This window comes from Mytilus edulis, chromosome 7 (assembly GCF_963676685.1).
Source record: "Mytilus edulis chromosome 7, xbMytEdul2.2, whole genome shotgun sequence".
Classification (NCBI taxonomy): domain Eukaryota; kingdom Metazoa; phylum Mollusca; class Bivalvia; order Mytilida; family Mytilidae; genus Mytilus; species Mytilus edulis.
The window spans coordinates 74,919,920-74,937,147 of NC_092350.1; the positions used below are offsets into that span (position 1 = coordinate 74,919,920).

The window sequence follows — 17,228 nt, forward strand, 5'->3', positions numbered from 1 at the left end:
CACCTACGGGTTAACTCCGTACAGACGGCTACCATTGAGGTGGGCCACCCGTACAATTTCCCTCGGTGAGTCTGCCCTCACTGTCCCCACCACCTTTGCCACCTCATAAAGGTTTGAGGACGCCACTCAGCACCGGTTCCACCAACTGGTGTCTCACTCCAGTGTGTCCGCCCTTGGAGAGGTGGGAGTGGATTTTACTGTGGAGGAAAAACTACACGCCCGGCAGATATCGACCTTGCGATGGGCACTCCAGTCCTGCCGCTTTGACCAGCCTGTGGTCTTGCACATTCGGGGTGGCAGACTGGATAGGGTTCACGCCCGAGCCCATAGCGAGGTCTTAGAGGTTCTGAAGAGCATGGGAGTTAATCCGCTACAGTTGATTCATCTCCACTGTTTCCAGGGGGGGATTGCTCAGGTGCGGGAGTGGCAGGACTCATACCGCAATGCTTACTTCGGGTTTGGGATGGGTGTCAGGTCCTTTAACTCTGAGCAGAAGGAGGCCTTGAGGTCGGTGCCCCCATACAGGATTCTCTTGGAGAGTGATGCCCCTTACTTCCCCCCACCGAATGCACGGCATGGCCACCCTCATTACCTTTATGAGGTGGCAAAGGTGGTGGGGACAGTGAGGGCAGACTCACCGAGGGAAATTGTACGGGTGGCCCACCTCAATGGTAGCCGTCTGTACGGAGTTAACCCGTAGGTGGGCAACTCCCAATATGTACATAGCAACAGAAAGGCCCGTTGGCCAGTTACAATTGTTAGATAAATTAGTTATAGCCAGTTGGCTTCCAGTAAATGAATTAACAGCCCGTTGGCTCCTAAATTAACCATAGTTATAGCCAGTTGGCTCTTAGTAATGAATTTGAGGGCCCGTTGGCCAAAAGGGAAGGATGTATATATGCGTAATCCTGGGGTGTGTGTCATGGGGATCCCGAGGGTGAGGGGAATGGGGGGTGATCAACTGTAGTTCAGTCTCCATAGGGCATGGGTGGGGGCGGGATTGTGTTTCTGATCCTGTTTTTGGTATATTCCCTACTGATTTCCCTAGCATGATCTTTTGTTTTTACCCGGGGGTTACTCCTTTCGTACATAGTTGGGGGGAGTGTAGTACCTCAGGGTCATTGGTGGTGCTCCACATTGGAGGCAGATCCGGAAGACGAGAGAGCCTCGTTTCGGATCTGCCGGCAGTCGAAAACTAGAACCAGAACCTGAAGCATCAACGCTGATTTCTAGCCGATTCCAAATAGTACCAAAGCAGTATATACTTGCAAGATCGCCACGGTAAGTTTTAGAGAAACTTACATAATCATGCTTTTTATTCATTTCCCGCCATGTTTTGTGCTCGGCTAACTTTTCTGCATTCTGCTGTAATCTCCTTTCTTGAACTGCTGGTCTCAGTTCATAATCCTGACTGTATTTGAAGTTAGTGTCCATTTTCTTCAGGTAAAGTTGACTTCTAGTTGAAAGGTCTACTCCTAGATTCTTACATTTCAGTTGGGTTGAAGTTCCTGGCATGTTGTTATTTCGATGTACTCCTGAGGCAAGTCGTCCTTCCATATTTTTGGAGTAAATTACATTTTTTGGCAAATTTACACTCATTGCTCTGTGAACTCCTTCATTTTTGTTTGTATTGTCATACAGTTTCATACTTTCAACAGCTGCTTTTGTTAGTTTCATTTTCAGGATTTCTTGTAGTAAAAATTTGTCTGTTTTATCCATTTGCAGGGCAGTGATTTGGTATGTGGACAAGTAATGGGAACGATTCCACCAGTTAAGTGCAGCATCACCTTTGCAGACAATGGAATGTTCCTGACACAGGGTGCAGTCACCATCATAGCAGCGAAGAGTTGCATCTAGAACTTTTGGTAAGTCTTTACTCATATCATTAATGTTTTTGTCGTACTTTTCCATCAGTTTATTAATTATCATGGAGCATCTGCACTTAATATCTTTGCTAAACACTGTCTTTAGTTGTCTATTTTCTTCTTTTGTTTTACCATGGAACATTCCCGCACTGTATTGAGCACGATTAGAGGCCCTGAATTGAGACTGCCCCAAATGTACTGGATCTGCTAGTCTTTCTACCTCCCACATTGGTTCCAGAGCTTTAATAGCATCTTCAATACCTCTAGCTGAACGTCCATCTCCATCTATGGTCACATACCGTACAAGAAATTTCTGTAGTCCTAGCTGGTTTCCCATCTCTTTTCCCAGCTCATACTCTGACAGGGCAGCAGCTCTGTATAAATTTGAAGTACATTCTTCATGGCCTGGACATTCTATTGGAAAGCCTTTCCCTCTAAGCCAAGCCCCTTTCCAGCACATCTTATTCTGCACAACTGCAGCTACAATAAACTTTCTGTCTATCATTGTTTCAATACCAAGTGCGAATGCTTGAGTGGCATTCTGACCCGGCTTCTTTTTACTAACAATTGTATTGCTGTTGTATCTAGCATCCACAGTTATGTTGATTTCATTTTCTGGTACACCTCTCTTTCTGTTCACTTTTTTACTTGTTCAAGTTTCTGTGCCATGTCTGTTTTGTTGAGTTTGACCATTTCAGCTGCTACTCTGTTAGATGTGCGTTGCATACTGCTTCGGCATGGTGGTGGTGTGTCAACTCCTGCAAGTAGTTGCTGCACCGTGGTATTTCCAATTGGGAAATCCTGCAAAGCAGATGCAAGGGCTACATTTGGTTGTCCTGGGTTGGGTCCTGGTTTGCCATTAGCTATTTCTTTATACATCTTCATTCTGTCTCCAATAAAACCACAGGTTATGCATTTTAGGGTATACTGCCAGCAAGTTCCCCACTTTTTCTGTGCATGATAGTCCACATTCATCCTAGGACAGGATGGTGACTCCACTTTATGTTTATCATAAGTAGTGTTGATCAAGCTGATTGTCAGTTGACTTTCTATCCATCTCATACCAGAATGTAATGCGTTGTTTTCTTCTATTTTCAGGTTAGCATTCGCTTGCGGTCGAAGAGTACAGATGTGACCAGTAGCCTTTTCACAGTCAGGAGATTGTAAAGTTTGCCGCACGTAGGAAGTACTTGCACTAGCTGAATCAGGGATCTGTATTGGCGTCCGGCTTCTGCTTCTACCACCTGTGCCTACAGTGAACCATCCAGGATTTCTTGGAGAGTTGTCTTTCTTTGACCTCTTCTTGCCTTTGCTATATGGGGTATAACCTTTAGTGAACATTTAAAAAATTTAACTGGATCCGTAATATCACAACTTAGACTGATAGCATAAACTTTGGACATCCTTATATTTATAATCAAGCACTGTATGATATCTGCTTTGATGTACATTTTTTCTTTTGATGCAGTCTGTGACATGGATTTCAAGAGACCACCTTCGGAGGCAACTCTGAATTAACAGAGTTTTCTTAGCAGTATCCAACTAAGCCAATTAATGTACTATTAGGGGTCAAGATAAAGATTGTTTTATCCAAATCTATTTAAATAGGTTACTTAATCATTTATTAAGAGATTAATTGAACAAAGAAGCATATTTTTTTTTTTTTATTAATTTTCTAGATAATTTATTTTTCAAAATGCAGTATAATTTTTAATAACTGTTTTTTTTTACAGAAATCTGTTAGAAAATTAAATTCTATTTATCTATAAGGATAAACAAAACAGAAAACTTCACTAAAAAGTTTATTTTAGAGGAATATTTCAAGGAATAAAGAAATTACACTAGTTTGAAATTTTCTTTACATGTAATCTGACCTGATGTTACACTTGAATATTGGTACCTCAGGTAAACAGGCCAAGTACCTGTGAAATTTGACTAATAAGTGTTTATGTTATATTTTACTTATTACAGATAAGATAAGCAATTTTTTAAGATAAGTTTTGAAAGTAAATTTTCTTTTTAAATATTTTAAATGGATTTTTTTTATATCTAGTGTTGGTATATTAACTAAATTAAAAAAATATTAAAGAAAAAAATTAATTTCAATTGAAAAAACATATTTTTTTATAAATTTTCTTTCAGATTCTAGAAATGTAACCATTTAGCTACTATAGACATTTTACTTTTTTAAGATATCATGTTTAACAAGAAAGTTATTAAACTTTTACTTTTCCTAGTAGTTTCATGTTTTTATAATTTCATGCCAGAAAATACCTAGAATTATCAACCTGAGGGTAGTGTTATTAAAGTTATCAGAACTGCCATAAAACTTGTCGGATTGGTTTGAAATATGGTATGCTAGTTGGATATAGAATAAGCTTAATGCGTGCCATTTTTTGGAAAAAGGGTCTAATAGGCCCAAGACCACAATTAATGACCCCACTTTTCGTTGTTCACGAATATAGTTCCCTTTAATTAAAGTGTATTTCTTCTTAAATTTTTTTCTTTCCTTTTCTCAAACATTTCTTAGCTTTTATAAGGTGGAAATGAAAGAAGAGAGGTGAGATAAATGTTTAGATGTTTTATTTTAACTGATTTTGATATGGAAAGAGTGATTAGGCCAGGTGCAAAAAGGTGATATTTACAGTTTTCAGAACATCTCTTGACTGGTCCATAGGGGTATGGATGTGTATTGGCTAAATTTGTAAGTTGTAAACATGCAATTTTTCTGAAACTTGGACATATTTTTGGACTTGTACTGTACATTACACACACAAAAGATCTGCCAAAAAGAATAGGTCATTTTTTTTTAATGAGACAAAACGTCATAAAGAACTAATAGAGGAATTAATTGTGGTCTCGGGCCATGAGGAGCCACATCGCAAAAGGATACTCGGGGTTTGCTAATTTACGGAAAAATGAATCACACTTCGAACCCCGAAAAATTTAACCACATATGTAAAAATGTCTCAGCTTCGAAACAAGCCATCATACATATACAAGTTTATGATATGGGCTGAGCAACAGAAGAAAACGTTACCATTACCGCCTATGTAGAAACAATTGCGCATATTGCCCCATCTTCTAACAAAAAATCCAGAGATATCTTAAGATGATTTCACCTTGTACATCACAGAAAATTGTGAAAATGATGGTTAGTATTTTTTTATTTATACCTAGTTATCATAAACAGTTTAAGATAAATATTATTGATAAAGATCAGCCAAAAGGTAATGAAATTTTCGCTTTTAAAATGCATTACTGGCACGGGCTGAACACTTTTTTTATGCACAATCATAACTTTGTTTACCTCCGAGAGATCCGAAAGGAACTGTTTATTTAATTGAAAAAGGCAAGAAATAACTTACATGTAATGTTATTAAATTGTAAGTAAACATGACACAATATAGTCTTGGTTATGTAATTATCACTCTGGTCTACAGGAATAACTGACAATCAAGGGAGATAACACACTTCACACGAGTAAAGTGAGATACATCATCACATGTGCTTTTATTCAATGATTTGACCCTGGTCAGTAGATATCATATGCAAATAAACAGAAAACAAACATGTACATGTATTAAGAAAATCATGAATTACTATTTTTAATACACACGAGCAAAACACTAGGTATTGACATTTCTCAGTGAAAAGGGGGGAGGGTCAAACCTTCTTGAAAACAATATTGCTATTCAACTATTAAGCTAGTTAGCTACTACTCATTGCTTCTAATATCAATGGTTTAAATGAAGGTGGCTAAGCAACAAGGGAGAAGCTTTTTTCTTTCTTTGCGCTAAAACTTTCAAAAGTTCGATTTTTCTCTCTCAATAATACTTATGTATTTAAATTAAATGATAACACAGCCTGAGTAAATTTTTTGTCTTATTTCAGTTCCAGACATATCATTACTTTTTAACATGAGATGGCAAACTAAAGGTTTTAAAAAGTCCTGAATAACTGGTAAGAATTTTGTTTTATTAGGCAAGCTCTAAATTATTTATTTATGGTATTTGTGCAATTGAAATTACAGTCGGTATGTTAGAAATATGCTAATATGAAAACTGTTGCTATGGTCCAGGGGTTAAAAAATGTTGTTACAGCTAACTAGCCCAGGACTTTTTGGCAGCAGGATTTTACTAGCCCTGTTGGAAGAACTGCTAGTCCATCAAAACTGACCTGCTATGCCTTAAAAATCAAGAGTTTGATGCACAATACAAAGTGGGTGTCCTTTGTTTTGAAGGAGACATTATACACTGTATTTAATAATTTTTGTTGATCTGTTATTTATTCTTTTGGTGCTTAACCTAACTTAGTTGTTCCCACATTCAAAGCAGACTTTTTATTGGCGTGCTTGGGGCAACTAACGGCAAGATTCACAGAGCATTGTCTGTTTTTTTCATCAGCAACAGCCAACCTTGCCAGGGGAATCATTGTGTCCCAGTTCTGCCAACTTTTCAGGAAGTGAATGCGTGATTTGGAGATCAAAGAGAAAAAATAATAGATCAAAGGAAAATGCCGCCAAATAAGCATGAACATGTGCGAGTCTCGCACTAAAGACTTGACAGCCCTGCTGTCCTGGACACTATTATTTTTTTTCCGTGGCTTTTCCCTGTCGTATTTAGCATTTTTGGGGGATGAATTGTCAGCCTCGTTACTTCCTTCATCTACTGTTTTTCGTTTTGAAACTGACAAAGTTCCTGCGGTTCTCGTACTAAAATATTAAGAAATATTTTGTTGCATGGTTTCGTGCTCAAGAGCTGTGCAACAAGACAGGTCAATACCAATCAATACATCATATCCCCAAATACCGTTAATTGAAAATCTCGGCACGATAAGCAATGTACAAGACCCCAAACCATGGTATGAGAAATCGATATTTAAAGTACGATAATTGCAATCAACACATGATACCAGGCCACCCAGACATGCCAGAGTTATTTGTTGTATTTTTAAATATGTACAACAGGACCTGTACAAACCAGTTCAAATTCTTGGAATCCCGGATGACTTAATTGAGTCGAAATGGCTAACATAGAATAGTGATGAAGGGATTTTTCACTTTCTATTTTGGCCGAAGTCGAGAATTTTTTGTTACTAGTCCGTCGGGCATATCGGATTAGTCATTTTAATTGCCCGAGGTATAAATGATCCAGTCCCCGGCGTCGGGCTAGTGGATTTTTTAACCCCTGTGGTCTTGATATTAAATGAAAAGGCTTGGTTATTGATCTTTTTGACTCGATATTTCGAGTTAAATCTTGCAGCAACTGTTTCCCATGTAACACTGCAAACTATATTTAGTACTATTTTGATCTGTCGTTATTTAATGACGCCATGATACATGTGATGTCACAATGTTTCCTTTAATACCTCATGTGGATTTCTCACTGATAAAAGTTTTCACTGAAATACATGTAAAAAGCCTTTTTTTCTCAAATAGAATTATGTGAAAGGACAAGTTTTGAAAATTTGCACTTCATTGCACTCTAATTACATGATAAGAATGAATTTCTCAGTAGTTTCGAGTGGTTTCCACAGTATTAATATTATTAGATACCAGATGTCCACTAGTAAGAATAATTTTTTTTTTTTTTTTTTTTTTATAAAATCTACATTTTTGCATAATTTCTCTGTCAAAATAGTGCTGAAACGCCTTTTTTTTTTAGAAATGGACAAAAATACACAGATTTATTCAGAATGTCATACCGATGAAGATCACCTAAAAATATTTGGAAAAATCAGAACTATGGATTTCAATATGGGACAAAATCCCTAATGTGCCTTGAATTGAGGAACTCAAAAGTCACGTGTAAACAAAAAATCTCTATGTAGTGATATTTGACACATTTCTATGATAAACAAATGACTGAGCTGAACCATTTGTGTTAATTTAGAAAGTAAGGGAACACAGAATAAATGTGTAACAAGAGTGCACACGCTGAAATGTCTCGCCTTCTATACTAATCATTGATATTATGACTTTTTATGTTGATAGTCCTAAGTATAAAGCTTTATTACAACTGTCTCATAAACTTAACATTAACCAAGATAACTAAACAAAGACCAATGAACCATGAAAATGAGGTCAAGGTCAGATGAACCATGCCAGGCAGACATGTACAGCTAACAATGCTTCTATACAACATATATAGTTGACCTATTACTTATAGTTTAAGAAAAATAGACCAAAACACAAAAACTTAACACTTTGCAATGAACCGTGAAAATGAGGTCACGGTCATAAGAAACCTGCGCTACTGACATAAAGATCATAAAATATTTTCATACACCAAATATAGTTGACCTATGGCATATAGTATTAGATAAAAAGACCAAAACTCAAAAACTTAACTTTGACCACTGAACATGAAAATGAGGTCAAGGTCACATGACATCTGCCCGCTAGACATGTACACCTTACAATCATTCCATACAACAAATACAGTAGACCTATTGCATATAGTATGAAAAAAACAGACCAAAACACAGAAATTTAACTATAACCACTGAACCATGAAAATGAGGTCAAGGTCACATGACATCTGCCCGCTAGACATGTACACCTTACAATCATTCCATACAACAAATATAGTAGACCTATTGCATATAGTATGAAAAAAACAGACCAAAACACAAAAATTTAACTATAACCACTGAACCATGAAAATGAGGTCAAGGTCAGATGACACCTGCCAGTTGGACATGTACACCTTACAGTCCTTCCATACACCGAATATACTAGCCCTATTGCTTATAGTATCTGAGATATGGACTTGACCACCAAAACTTAACCTTGTTCACTGATCCATGAAATGAGGTCGAGGTCAAGTGAAAACTGTCTGACAGACATGAGGACCTTGCAAGGTACGCACATATCAGATATAGTTATCCTATTACTTATAATAAGAGAGAATTCAACATTACAAAAAATTTGAACTTTTTTTTCAAGTGGTAACTGAACCATGAAAATGAGGTCAAGGACATTGGACATGTGACTGACGGAAACTTCGTAACATGAGGCATCTATATACAAAGTATGAAGCATCCAGGTCTTCCACCTTCTAAAATATAAAGCTTTTAAGAAGTTAGCTAACACCGCCACCGTAGCCGCCGGACCACTATCCCTATGTCGAGCTTTCTGCAACAAAAGTTGCAGGCTCGACAAAAACTATGGAGCCATTAAATGTGTTCAAAGTATTAAATTTTTAAAGAACTTATTGTGTCAAAAATGGGATTTTTTACCACGAGGAGCCACATCGCAAAAGGATACTCCAGGTTTGCTAATTTACGGAAAAATGAATCACACTTCGTGCCCCGAAAATTTAACCACATATGTAAAAATGTCTCAGCTTCGAAACAAGCCATCATACATATACAAGTTTATGATATGGGCTGAGCAACAGAAGAAAATGTTACCATTACAGCCTATGTAGAAACAATTGCACATATTGCCCCAATTCCTCATTAATATTTTTATTGGTATGAAACAAAAAGTGGCTATATGAGAAGCAGGGCATCAGGTAATCTACAAACGCAGTGACATTAACAGTAATAAATGCTGAACAATTCCTTATGTTTATAGGTATGGACAAACAAGTGGCTATATGAGAAGCTGTTCATCAGGTCATTTACAGACTCAGTGACATTAACAGTAATAAGTGCAGAACAATTCCTCATGTTTATTAGATGGACAAACAAGTGGCTATATCAGAAACTTGACATAGGGTCACATACTGACTCAGAGACATTAACAGTAATCATGGTAATAAATGCTGAACAACTCCTCATGTGTATTGGTATGAACAAACACGTGGCTATATGAGAAATTGAACATATGGTTAAATACTGCCATATTCATAAAATTGTATGAAGTTTGACAAAGTATTTGATGTGTAACAAACTTTAACCCCAGACTGTATCTACTTGTTAACTGTAAAATAAACTAAGTCCATTTATTATTAAGATATGGGAAAATGAAAATAAATATTTTCAAAATTTTGCTCTGAATACTGTATGTTGGTCATTAACCATGTTAACAAACTTCTGTCCAATTTTCATAAAATTCCATGAAGGTTTGACAAAGCTATTTTCGACCAAAAAAATTTAACCTCAGACTGAATCTGAATAACTGTTAAAAAAAACTCCATTTATCAGTAAAATACGGAAAAATGAAAATAAATAGTTTCAAAATTTTGCTCTCGATGCTGTGTTTTGGTCATAATCAAGCTTCTGTCCATATTTCATAAGGTTTGACAAAGTTATTGATGTCTAAAAAACTTTGACCATAGACTGAACCTAAATGTTGACGCCGCCAACGGAATCTAGGATCGCTTTGTCTCAATTCAATTTCAATTCAATTCAATTCAAAGCTTTATTTATAGTCGGCATGTCATATAACAAATAAACATAAGCTCTCTGAGCTTTTATAACCGACAAACGCATACATTTACATAACAATAATACACAATACAAATATTAAAACATAAAAGACATAGAACATACATTTCATGCACATTTAGGCTGCACTATTAAATACTATATTATACACATGCATAAGCACTAAAAGCAAACATAAAAACTAAAGCACAGCATTCACAAATTATAAAAAGCTTAGCAAACATTCACAAGAAGCAGCACTATTATATTTCAAGCTATAACATAAAATATATAAAACTATGCACATGCGTTGCAATGGCATGAGTTGCCATTCCATGAGTTTATTAGACTCTTGAATTGGGTAAAAGATGTTTCAGTTCTAAAGTGGTTTGGCAACTCATTCCATAGTTTGGCAGCAGAATATCTGAAAGATTTCAAGCCATACCTTGTTGTTCTTACGTCTGGTATTTCAGCTAAATTTTGGTATCTGAAAGAATATTTTGTTTTTTTTAATATTTATAAGGTCATGGAGGTATACTGGATTTTCATGATTGAGTGTTCTAAAGACCTCTATTGCCATGGTTCTCAATACTTGACAAAAAGTTCTCAAATTGTTCAGTGATTTTTTAAAATCTCTAATCAGTGCAGTTCTCTTGAAATTTTAGGGATTTGACAAAATCACTTGAACTTGTACTCGTACATGCAATAATGATCAATATTAAATAAAGTTTATATTGACAACTTTTTTATAATATCATAGTCCATATTCAATAATGTTTTTTTGTGTTATGTTTTTTAAGTCAACACAATTAACATGTTCCCTCTTGTAGAATTATTTAGCTATCCTAAAATAATGTCTGATCAATTAATTTTCTTTCACAGAAAAAATATTGAAAACACTTTTTGCACAGATCAGAAATTCTCTGAATTTGCAAAAACACATTGGATTATTTTTCAAAATAAATTTGTTTTTCAGTTTTAAATTAGTCACTTTCCTGGGACATCTTGAGCCTAATATTATTTTCTATGACATACGTAATAATATCTGTTTATTGTACGGGTACCGGTACATACATAAGTGACTGAAAAATTTCAAATTCATGCTTGTCAAAGAGAGATAACCCCAGATTTATATTGTTGCTAACTTTATATAAATATTGTACAAATTTATATGAACTTACCCTCAACACGTAATATATGAAGTTTGTGTTGGTCTTGCTTCTTCTCATAAAAACTAACTTTATCAAGCTGACCCACCAAAAGACCACCACATCTAAAATATAAAATGTATAATTATAATACGAAGATGGTTTATAGCCATTCTAAAAATTGCAGTGAGGCGAGTTTTTTTGCTCCATGTTGAAGGCCTCACTGACTTTGAGATGAAGAACAGCAATAAAAGAGTTGTTCCTTTGCATTTTGTGTTTTTACTTCTTCTGTACTGATTTTGTATCATGGATGGATACCCTATATCCTTTGTTTTTTCTATTAAAACATTTGATTTAAAAAACAAGGGTATACTCCAAAATGATCAATTGTCTCAAATAGATTCATACATTTACAGCTAGCGCTGTAGAAGCCATATTTGATTTCAGAGCATAGTAATTCACAAGTTGTAGAAGATTCACCCAAAGATAATTTCAATTGTTGGTTACCTGATTGGCTTAAATAATCTTTTTTCGTAGTAACATCTAAGAAAAGTGTACAAATAAATTTAGAAAAAAACAAATGTCCAATTGGCTCAATTGTTTTAGGGCTTCAGTCAACTTTGATTGTTATATATCAGCAAATGTCGAAAGCAGTATCAGATAACCTGTTCTTTGTAACTCTTTGTTTTAATGAGTACCAAATTTTGTGAATTGGGGAAAACTTGATTATTCCTGGATATCTGATTTTGTGGTTAGCCAAAATCTGCATATATTCCAATAAAACATTTAAATTTGTGGTTTCCCTGTACCAATGAGATCTACAAAAATTGGTATTCAACAATTAATAATGCCTCCACAGTATATGGTCCATGTATAGATTATGTCAATATAACATAAATGAAGATATAATATGTCCATGGTACCCGGATGATGCACCCACTTGCATATATGATAACATTGTGAAAGGACATAACATGAGAACAGTCATATCGACGCCAACACATTCAAACTTATCTGTGTTTTGTGGTTATAGGCATTGTGTATAAGTTTCAAAATATTTGGTTCAGGCAAACTAAAGTTATGGAACGGATATCAATTTCGGTATGTACAGAGTGACAAGGGTAACACTTCATGCCCCCTTCCCTGACATCCAGGGCATACATATACAAAGAGAGGTTACTAAGTTTTTACAAATCATTTATTACATGAGTATAGGTAGAAAAACATCTGAATAAAGAATTCAGTACAAATCCCATCAGAAAATTCTTAGTACTGTGGATTCATCATTATTTGTTGGATACCAATTTCTGGTTCTCGTGAATCATTAATCCAAATGTTCAAGTTTTCACTTTTTCTATAGACTATGTATGCAGTGATAGGCAAAACCATGAAATCAAATATCCATGAAAATGCAAGTTTCCCTAAATCCATGAAAATTGATACCCTCGAAATAAATGAATCCACAAAATGAAGTAGGAACAGGAATGTGTGTCCATAGTACACAGATGCCCAATTCGCACTATCATTTTCTTGGTTCAGTGGACCGTGAAATTGGGGTCAAAACTCTAATTTGGCATTAAAATTAGAAAGATCATATCATAAGGAACATGTGTACTAATTTTCAAGTTGATTTGACTTCAACTTTATCAAAAACTACCTTGACCAAAAACTTTCTCAAGCGGGACAGACAGACGGAAAGAAAAAACGAACGGACGCACAGCCCAGAAAACATAATGCCCCTCTACTATCGTATGTGAGGCATAAAAACAAAATCAAATACTTACCTGAACATAGCATTCATATCACTTGGTACATACTGAAGTGAGGCTACAGGTGAACTTCTTCCTTCAGTATTTAATTCTTGGACATGCTCAATTGTGTTTCGTATATCATACTCTAACACACGACCATTCTGCATGCCAACATAGAAAAATTTTCTATCATCAGCCTTCTAAACACAACTCCAGGACGGTAACTGGTTTTCATATCTGTAAAATAGACAAATAGGTTTTTTTTTTTAAAAAGAAGTCAGTAATGATGATGCATGATTTATAAAGGTTACATTTTCAAATTTTGAGATTAAAATCATTCATAAAAGTTTTCAGTGTTACCCTCAGTTTTAGTTTGTTACCCCGATTTTGTTTTTTGTCCATGGATTTATGAGTTTGAACAGCGGTATACTACTGTTGCCTTTATTTCTCTCAACTAATTTTGCTACTTGCCTCTCTTTTTTCATTTCTAATAAGTACTTTTTTTTTCCAAACATGATTTTTGTCATATTTCAAATATTTGTATTCAAGAACGAGATTTTTTTTTTTTTTTAGAAATATGCACTTATTGAAGTAAATATTTTACGTAAAAAAAGATAGATTTTGTATTTTTATGCAAATAACAGGATTACATGATTAACAATAAAAAATATTTGAATGGACTATTCATAATTGATATGTAGGCAATTGCAGTATCAACAATATGCCACTATTATCTAAACACATTTGTTTAATTAAACCTACAATGAAATTTAAATCATAAATATCAGCTAAAGTACATTTAAAAGGAAACTTAGATACAATTGTGTACAGTGGAATCATTATTTTTCATTGGATACCAATTTTCACAGATTTTGTGGATAAAAGGGGAACCACAAATTTAATTGTTCAACCAATTACAAATTTTCTAAAGGCATGTTTGCAGGCTTTGGCAAAACCATGAAATCAGTTATCCTTGAATATGCAAGTTTTCTCAAAACCACAAAAATTGGTAGGGTCCCATGAAGATAAATGAATCAGCAGTATTCTAAAGTAAACAAAAAAATACAAAACAATCAAACAAATTTAGATTTCTTTAATGATCTTATTTCTTCCAATAAACTTACGTTTGTACGACAGCATTACTTATAACACTGGTCATCTTGACAGTCTTGTCCCAAGCACAGCTCAGTAATATACCATCATCAACATTAGGATGAAAACTTACATCACGGATAGTCTTACTGTGGATTGTTAAATACTGAGAGGTTTTGAAATCCAGCGTACTTATCTAAAAAGTATACATTATATATCAACTGTAAGCTACTACTAACTTATAATGATGATGATGATGATGATAAATGCCTAACAACCAGCAGCAAATTAATATAATAGTCAAGACAAGAACATGTTAATCAAAATGTAATATGAATATTTACCCTGCTTTTGTAGCTAACTTATGAGACCCAAGCTTAAAAGAAATCAGTTAACAGGAAGTTGATCCGACAGGTATGAATCTGAAAATGCTTTACAAAGAGAAGCATGTTAACATGAAAACTGATAAAAAATTATGGAAGCTCTGAAAATGCAAAAGAATTTCATATCTGATACATACGTGTATATCTACAGACAATTTTCCTAAAATCAAAATAACTAATCTTACATTTTTGTCCATACTTAAAAGATTGGATAACAAATGCACACAATAATTTATAAATTTACAGTAATAGAATCTATAGTCACCTATAAAGTATTTATCAAACAAGACACCTACCTTCCTAATTCCAAATCCTGGAAAGAGAGGACTTGCTGACGGCTGAGATACAACAAGTGTGGCTAATGAGGGACTGTAAGCCAGCACACGACAGTTCCCACCCTGAAAGAAATACTTTTTACAATCTAATTATGATCATGAGGGAGTTTGGCTATCATGTTTTTGCAAAGTGAACTTTTCTGTCTTTTAACAATTATTAAATTTCATTGCATCTTCTGACTTCTAGTTTTCAAGTTTATTTACTTATCAAAGTTAACTTAATCAAAACCAAGATTTCCCTTCTATTTCAATTTCCATTATAAATAATTTCCTTCATTTGAGGGTAAATAGATTTTGTTTTAATTTGATTTTTTTGTGTTTAATGCCACTTTCAATACTATTGGCTTTTTTGTGGAAGTAAGTTTTTATTGTTAGAGGAAGCCAAAGTCTCCTGAAAACGATCACCATTTGGCAGGATAGCTGATAAAACTAGTCAATTAAGATTGGACTCAAAAGCATCCTCAAAATATGTGGGGTTCAAAATCACAATCTCAGTATAGACTGGCTTGTGACACAGTAGTTGAACTACTTGGCCATCAACGCCTTAATTTGTAAAATAGAAATCCTAGCAAATTCAGACGTATCCCTTACAGTGCAAGAAAACAAGATTTAATTAATTTTGTGTTAACTCACATCCCATATTTTGATTGTTTTGTCCAAGATAAACTGTCCATCACTCTGTGTAGAGGTAGGATTATCTGATACATTTGACTGTGATGAATTTATAGACATCTGTGATGGCTGTTTAATATCTGTAAATAAAAATAATATGTGGATTTTAAAATAATAAAATGTGTCTTATTTTCATGTTTTTCCAAAATAATGTGTTTAATTTTCATCATGTTCATGATTTTCAAAAATAACAATTTTTCTAATTTCAGTTCTAGTCACACTTTTGGAATGGAGATATGCATAGACCCAGGTGAGCTAAGACTGAACAGCAAAAATAAAACAGAGAATAATTTGAATTCAAAACAATTTACTTATTTAGAAGAATTTGTAAAGATTTTCAACATTTTCACTTATTCAAACGAAAACTTCCAGGCCTAAAAGTAATTTGCCGTTTCAGAATCTAATGCATTCTGGGAAATATTTTGAAAAGCATACACCAAAACTTTGTGATAGGTTTAAAACGTCATAAACAATAGAAATTCAACCACTGACGTAACGTTATTTTCATTTTGGTGTACGAACAATGAGATTACCCATAGTCCTTTAGATTCTGAAAAGGTGAATTGAATGTATCTGTATATAAACTTGAAGAAACAGAACCCAGAGCCCTGAACATATGAAAATTAATTCATTTGTTGTTGTTTCTTGCTACTTGTCGTATTTGTTTTCCATTTATTGTTTTGAACTAAAATAAGTTTTCTGGTTAAATCGTTTTACATTTGTCATTTCTGGACTTTTGTAGCTTGCTAGGAGTTACAGGTTTTGCTTAATGTTGAAGACACTACAGTGACCTAGATATGTTTACTTCTACATCATTTGGTCTGTGGGGGAGAGTTGTCTAATTTGCAATCATTCCACATATTTATATTAAGATAGGTAAATTATCAACAAATCTCTTTCAAAACTATACCCGACATTTTGTAATGTTATCGTTATCTCTTTAGCAATCATACCATATCTCCTTATATTTATATTAAGATGTATAAGCCTCTATCAAAACTTTACCTGACATTTTGTAGTTGAAACATTCTCGTAACTTTGCAATCTCTGTCCTGAGCTTAATATTGTCTCCTACAGTCATCTGATACTGCATTCTTATTTGTGCAGCCTCCATTTCACTTCTCCTCCTGCCCTCTTTTTCTTTTTCTAAGTCCTGGAGAGCTCTATCCCTTTCTGTAGTATCTTGTATAGTGACCTTTCAACCATTTATCTATACAACTAAAAATAAATTACATTGTCATTGATATTACATTTTAAAAATCTGTAACTTACCTGCAAATGTTTAAAATCACCACGAGGGAATGTATGCACAAACAGACCAGATAAATCTGTTTTGCTATAAGAATTTTGAAACTAATAATCTTCGTTTTTTTATTTAGTTTTTTGGTTCTTAAATGTTTATTGAAATACACATGAAAGTCTGAAATTTGATTTGTTCCTACTTTTCTACATTTCCAATTACAATGCCATCAAAACAGATCCTTGAAATCTATATTTCTCCTTATCGCAATCTTATCCTCAATCATGGAGTAAGATGTTTTCAAGTTTTTTAATGTTGGATTGCTGTCTCCTTGACATATTCACATATCTATATTCATATCAACAA

The 17,228-nt window shown here is 34.5% G+C and overlaps 2 protein-coding genes across 3 annotated transcripts in view; both read right to left on the minus strand.

The window, feature by feature from the left end:
- The window catches only part of LOC139482229 (E3 ubiquitin-protein ligase rfwd3.S-like), a 143,463-nt gene that overhangs the window by 117,792 nt on the left and 8,443 nt on the right, over positions 1-17,228 (minus strand). The gene's annotated exons all lie outside the window — the stretch shown is intronic.
- LOC139482524 (E3 ubiquitin-protein ligase rfwd3.S-like) lies at positions 13,341-16,736 on the minus strand. The gene is made up of 5 exons (XM_071266435.1): positions 16,628-16,736; positions 15,584-15,702; positions 14,912-15,013; positions 14,265-14,428; positions 13,341-13,377 (listed from the first exon to the last, which is right to left on the minus strand). Exons 1-5 carry the CDS (start codon positions 16,734-16,736, stop codon positions 13,341-13,343), a joined length of 531 nt encoding a protein of 176 aa, XP_071122536.1.